Below are 6,860 nucleotides of genomic sequence, written 5' to 3'. Positions count from 1 at the left end.
TGCACACCAAAGTCTAATTGTATTTTTCTTTTCTCTCCCTTCCCTTATATACTGATGCAAGATTGTTGAAGGTGAGTTGACGTTTTACAATTGATAATGGAATTGTCCTAAACTTAATTTTTTTTTTCTTTTCCAATGAGTTTGAGCAGCATGGATTGAAACTGCATTTACCAAAAGGCAAAGGACATCTGGCCAGTGTCTTAGAGAATGGATCCAGTCTGTGCTTGATACTTGCTACAAGCTCTGATAGCGACTATCTCAAATGAAATACATCAAAGCTGCTCAAAATATGTTTTCTTATTTTCCAAATACAGAAGTTCTGTAAGCCCAAAGTTGATAATAATTTTAATTAGCACTTTTAGCACTGGAATATCTGCTTTGAATAAGAAAATGTTGAAAGGTTTTTTTAGCCTGTATTCCAGTGAAGGAACTAAGGCAGAAAGTTATTTGTGGTCATAGTATTCACTTCCATTATCTAGTCTAACATGCCTCAAATTTAATACTGACATGTATTAATAATGTGGATTTTTTTTTTCTACTTTAGGTGTTACAATAGTTACGGGTATAAAGAAGTTAATCTTTTACACCTTTCAGACCTTGTTCTGATTATAATATCTGAGGTGTATTAGTATGTCGTTAGCTGCTTACTTAGAAAGTAATCTGTTCTGCGCTCTGAATGAAGCAAGAGCCAAGTAAAAAATACTTATTTTTTTTTCTACTTTAGGTGTTACAATAGTTACGGGTATAAAGAAGTTAATCTTTTACACCTTTCAGACCTTGTTCTGATTATAATATCTGAGGTGTATTAGTATGTCGTTAGCTGCTTACTTAGAAAGTAATCTGTTCTGCGCTCTGAATGAAGCAAGAGCCAAGTAAAAAATACTTGCAATAAAAGTTGTAGCTGAATACTTATGCAGGAAGGAATTTTAAGTTTGTGGCTATTTATGAAACTTTAATTGCTTACTGCTTGATTATTGTTACATGGACACTGGAGTTGCAGAGATAATTATTGCATGTGGTTTCTAATTGTTAAAAAGCAAACAGCAGTTCTTTAACCTTTGGATGTTACAGACCAGGTAATTGGATTTTTATCATCTCCTTTTATCTTGGGCAATATAACTCTATATTCAAGTTACCTTGTCTCAGGAGGAAGATGATGAAAATTGCTAAGGAGACACTGCTTAAAATATTTTTATAATTTCCAAGTACTGTTCTTAAAAAGACTCATTTTTTAGAAACTGCCTTTGAGTGGCGAGGTTTGGCTTAACGCAGACAAAAAGAGTGGAACGGTTTAGCATCATACCTGGATAGAGCAGTGAGAACCCATAGCAGCTCCATAATTTACATTTTTAGATTTAAGCATCTCTTCCATCACTTCTGAAACTTTCTGAACAAAGCACTCTGTGTTTTACCAGGCTTTTTTGTTGTGTATGTGCTACCTCGCCATGCTACTTGGAAACTTGACTTCATCCCTCTCTCTCTCAAATCACACAGCAATTGTCGCAATTCCTCAACATAGTATGGTAGCATTCTCTGTTAGTAAGAACTGGGAGAAGTAGCTTCTCCTTATAGGGGAGATTTATTCACAGGTAGTGTAACTGTATGAAACTTAGGACACAGAGAATCTTTAAGATCATGTTTTAGCTGTTTGTAGGGTGAATAGAGCAAATGTTTTGTGTTGATATGTAGCAGAATATTCACAATGTCTGGAAATGGTCAGCCTTAATGTTTAGGAAACTAGTTTGTTTAAGATTGCTTTTAACCCAGCTGAACACAGTCCATTTAAGATATGAACCGTTGCAGGCTATTTATAATCATGCATTTCAAGGATAGTTCCAGGGAGAGAGATATATATTTTAATATATCTAACTTACCAAAATTAAATTACAGAGAACCAACGACAAGGGAGAAATCTCAGATTAAGAAGCCAGCGACAGTCGGACAGCTGTGTACTGAGTAGCGATGATGAAGATGAAACAAGAGACAATGATGTGTATGTGACAGATAAAGTATCTCGAGAATTGGGACCACTGGAAGATGAAACTGCAAGTTCAAAGTATGTATGCCTTACAACCTACCAAACATTGAATTTTGCTTTTCTTATACAGGACTGAGTTCTATAGCTGTAGCCTGGCTTATCTTTGAAGTCTTAACTTATTCTGGTTGTGCTCGCTGAAACAGGGAACTAACATCAGATTTCGCATGATGACTAAATGATATCCGTTTTAAGATAAAAAGCCAGCCCAAGACAAATGTACAACTTTGCATACAGCCTTAAAGGTGAATGCGGGGGTATGGCAAGGAGGGAGGATTAGTCACAGGCCATAGTACATAATGTATTGCATTTACTTTTCATGCAAAGCTCTAGTAGGGATGCTAGATATGGAAATATTTCCATTGGTGTAGATGAGGCTTGGTACCACAAGACCAGCAGGCAGCAGCCTGGCAAATTCCAGTAAAAACTTCTATTAATTTGCTGCTTTTTTACACACTGTGCCCATTGACTGCCTTTTTCTCTCAGACTGGTAACTGTTCTTCCCAAGGTATACTTGCAAGGCGATTGTGGAGGTAATACAGTTATGGCCAGTTTTTGTTCTGTCCCATGTACGTCATGGAGCTCTGATATGTTTGCATGTGAGATGGCGATCTCACTGTTCGGGTCAGGTGCCTGCCCAGTAAAGACCCCATTCTGCAGAGAAACAGTGAACTCCTGCTGTAGGAGCACTGTATTACGTTAAGAAAGACACAATGTATTAGACTAATCAAATGAAATCAGGTGTCCATGTGACTAGGGAAGACAAAGAACATGAGAGTTGCAGTATAAACATTTTTCAAAGTGTTTGGGGGGGGAAAAAATACAGGTTTTAATAAAGCTGGTGTGCTTTGAGCTTTTTAGATTACTGGAAGGCAATGTAGGAGAGAACTTGGGTGTGGAAATTTTGGGTGTCAGGTAGGTCTTAAATATGCCACCTAAAAGGGCTTATAGTATTCTAAAACATAGCGCGTTTTGCCAATGCATTTGTAGATTGTTTTAATTTTGGTCATTAAGTATGTAGGTGAATAAATCCCACTAATTAGTTAATACAAAAAAATTAATGTTTTGTTCGTTCAATCTTAAGCTTCTCTGTTAAAGAATGTGCCTTCCTGCTCTGTTTAGGTAAGGCTAAACCAACTCAGTGCTGCAGCATTTAACATTGACAAAAAGGTACTGATGCTGAAGATTGCCACAGAGCTGTCTACAGTGTTACTCTGTAGTGTTAGACTACTCTTGCTGATAGGAAGGTTACCATCAATTGTAATTAATTACTGAGTTGGTATTATAGCTGCTGCATAAAGAATTTGAGTAGTAAAAATGGGAGAAATAATGGACTTAAATTATGTATGTGAAACTAGGGGTAGATGTTAGTAGTGGTCACTGCTTGAATTTAAGATTGCAGGATAAAGGATATCTCATGCTTTCTATTCCTATTTAATTAATAAATTACAAACTGTTGCTTAGTGGTGGTGACATAATAAAGCCAAATGTTTATGGTAAAAACTTACGAAAGCAGCTTACTGTGATCATTTAAAATAGAGATTAATCTGTAAATAAAAATGACAGAAAGCTCTTTCTGATAGAGAACATTATTCAGCATTTATGGTATGACACGTTCCTTACGCAGAAATAGCTATGTCTTTTAGTAAGTGTGCGTGCAATACAGCTGTCCTAGAGGCTGAAGGCAGGAGAGGTACATCTATAACCACAGTTTGGTAACAGCCACTGAGTTGGTTTGTCCTTCTCTGAACTAGAAATTTATTTTTGAATATTTCCTCATGTTAGTGTGTTCCTGCCCTACATTTTATAAGGAAGGAGTTCTTGGTATGAATGTGTGACTGGGCTGGGACATTGCTAAATTAGAATAGGGGATGTTTTAATTTCTGACAACCGCTTTCACTTCTAGAAAGGACAGCTAGGTGGTTTTGTTACAAAACTCTTTTATTTATGACCCGATGCCTGTTGGAGATTAATACTGCCATACGTGTACTGCACAGTGCTATAGACCGCTGTTACTTGTCGTAATAGAGCAGGGTGACTAATTGCATCTTCCCCCTAATGAAAACCAAGGCGCTGTTTCCTTTAGGTAAGGGAGACCCTAACTGCTCAGTAAATGCGACAAACTGAGAGAGTTAAAGGTACGCAGGGGTCTTCAGATGAAATGCGTCCTGGCTCGTCTGTGCAGCCGGATGATTACGTGACGTTTTGTGTCTCGGTAACCCTCAATGCACGGTGAAATTAACGGATGCATGTTCTTTCTGGTTTTGTTCTCTCTCCCACAAGGCCGTCTGGTACCGTTAGCTGCCCGATTTGCATGGATGGCTACTCAGAGGTAAGGATGCACACGTTGTCGTCGTGTCTGTCCTGTCGGAGGGAGAACGGGGCAGAGGGTGAGCTGCGCGAGTCGGTTGGGTTACGTGGGACGCCACAGACAGCTGGCCTGAAGTACAGACCTTGGTTTGAAGGTCAAGCTAGCTTGTAACTCAGTCATTTCTTGGTGGTGTACGTAGAGGGGGAAGCGCTTTCCAAGATGGCGCTGAAAGATCTTTGGGTTCCTCCTTGTTGTAGTAGTGACGTACTGGTTACAGATACTCCAAGTCCTATTGGCCTGGTGCCAACAGACCAGCAAAGTTGAATTCTTTACTCCAAATACCTGTTGGGGTTTCTTTTCTTCCAGATTGTGCAAAGTGGACGACTGATTGTGTCAACCAAATGCGGCCACGTCTTCTGCAGCCAGTGCCTCCGTGATTCCCTTAGGAATGCCAACTCTTGCCCAACCTGCAGGAAGAAACTCACTCACAGACAATATCATCCCATTTATATATGAGTACTTCTATTTCTCAGGACAGACTCAACTGGATTTTGGGGGAAAATGTCATGTTTTCAGTGCTCTGAAGACTTAAAGAGCAGCAGGTTGTGCACGCATCCAAATAAAACTGTTTTTTTTGGAGAATGACTTGTACATATATAGACAGCTTTTTTTATGGTCCAAGCTGCTTCTTGTTATGTCCCTGGTTATAACGTTAAACTGATGACTGTCTCTAAACTAGACCAGCAGCCTACACCAGAAGGGAAGCAGCTAATCCATTTCCTTCTACTTTTTTAATGCTTAAACAAGAGGGGTCTGAATATTTTGCTATTTCTTACTCTTTAAATTATTCCCACCGTCGCATCCAGGTACGGAATAGTTACCTTGCAACACAGAGGTGAACAAGTTGCCATTTCATTGCACTTTTGTTTTTATCCTGTAAGAAGCTCATGACTATATTGCTTTCTGCTATACCATCTTTGCCCAAGTAGAGTAAGTTCTGGAACGATGGGTCGTTTTCTCTTGAATCAATATTAAATTGACAACCAGGGTCATGCAATAAAATAACCTGCTGTTAACCAGCAATCAGGTTTTTTTAAGCAGAAGGCTTGAACATGTAGATGTCTTTTATGAACTCCATGAGATCTAAAGTACGTAGAAAAGTTGCAACATGTCAGTGTGCAAATACTTCTTTGAATGTTCTAACTGCCAAGAATTCCTGTATTTGAATCACAACACTGAATTTATTTTCTAACAGGATGAGATGGTCTCTTGGGTTTACTACTGTTCTATAGTGCTCTCGCCTGATAACTAAGGAGAATGTAGTCTTCTCTAGGCTTGCTTGCTAGTGATGAATAAGAAGCAAATTGTATGCTTTCCTCTTGTCAGCTGAATACCAAACTACCTACAGGTCTTCTTACTGTATCAAGTGTACGCAGCGTAATGCTTAAAGTTCAGTATGTTCACTTTGCTGTTCTCTTCAGTTGTTACACTGACACCTGACTGGTTTTAGCCTGGTGCATAGGATTAAAAAATAAATAAGTGTATTGCCATGGATTTAGGAAGCGGAGGCTTTAAAAGATGTTTGGTAGCAATCTGGACTTGGCAGCTTTTTGAGAGAGAAGTTTAATCTCCCTTTGCCCTGAGGGTTGTCCAGCTTTCTTTAAATGTGCATTTTTAAAAAAGAAGGAAGTCAGATACATGTCCTAGGAGAGAGCATTCCTCTGTTGAAGCAAGGCAGGAATACACAGGTTTATGAACTGTTACCCAGTCACTTTTGGGTTTTTTCCAGGACTGAGGTACAAATGTCTGCTTTAAACCTGTTACAGCTAAAATCTGCAAGCTGATGTGGAATCCCAGATGAGGTGATACAAACAGGATTATAGTAATTAAAAGTGTAGATGAGGTGATTGAAATCAGTATTTTAGGATCCACATATGTAGTAACTGCATCTATGAAGGTTGAAATTCGGTCTGTAAAAAAAAAAAAAAAAAAAAAATCAAAATTAAACTTCGGGTGCCTTTTGGCAGTTGGTTGATTATGAAAACCATCAGCAGCACCATTCTGTGCTCTGGTGCAGCTCAATTGTAGGATGTGTTTAGTTAACGTTGATATCTGATGTGTCTTTGCTAGCCTGTCCTAGGGATCTGTAGGAAGCTGTTAATTGAAGCACCTCTTCTAATTAGCTGTCTCAAGTTCTTTATTGAAGATTGCAACCCAAAAGTAAAGCGGTTTTTTTTTTTTTATTAGGATGTTTAGGGATGTGTCTGGATGTAGTAATACAGACAAAGGCTAGCTTAAACACAATACCTTCCGCACCCTGGTTTGGAATAGCTTTCGTTTGGCCCTGTTACCAGGAATACACCGTTTCTGCAGTGTGGTGATATGGTAACTACTAAAATGTTACACACGTTGAGTTACTGTGTGCTCCTATTGGTCATATAAACTACAGGCAACTACAGCAGTCTTAGGATAGTGCGGTGACAACAGCGGCTGGAATTTGGGTCCCAAAAACCA

At 38.8% G+C, this 6,860-nt stretch overlaps 1 protein-coding gene across 1 annotated transcript in view; it reads left to right on the top strand.

Annotated features, from left to right (window-relative positions):
• The window catches only part of LOC103904081 (E3 ubiquitin-protein ligase RNF4), an 8,820-nt gene extending 1,960 nt beyond the window's left edge, over positions 1 to 6,860 (top strand). Inside the window, exons 3-5 of the mRNA XM_019473677.1 lie at positions 1,891 to 2,056; positions 4,319 to 4,367; positions 4,713 to 6,860. Coding sequence (XP_019329222.1) covers positions 1,891 to 2,056; positions 4,319 to 4,367; positions 4,713 to 4,862 — 365 coding nt within the window. The 3' untranslated portion in view covers positions 4,863 to 6,860. The remainder of the gene's footprint in view (positions 1 to 1,890; positions 2,057 to 4,318; positions 4,368 to 4,712) is intronic.

This window comes from Aptenodytes forsteri, unplaced genomic scaffold, assembly GCF_000699145.1.
Source record: "Aptenodytes forsteri isolate BGI_AS27 unplaced genomic scaffold, ASM69914v1 Scaffold88, whole genome shotgun sequence".
In the NCBI taxonomy this organism is placed as follows: Eukaryota; Metazoa; Chordata; class Aves; order Sphenisciformes; family Spheniscidae; genus Aptenodytes; species Aptenodytes forsteri.
Note: the sequence above shows the minus strand (reverse complement) of the source record. Positions and strands in the feature narration are given on the sequence as shown.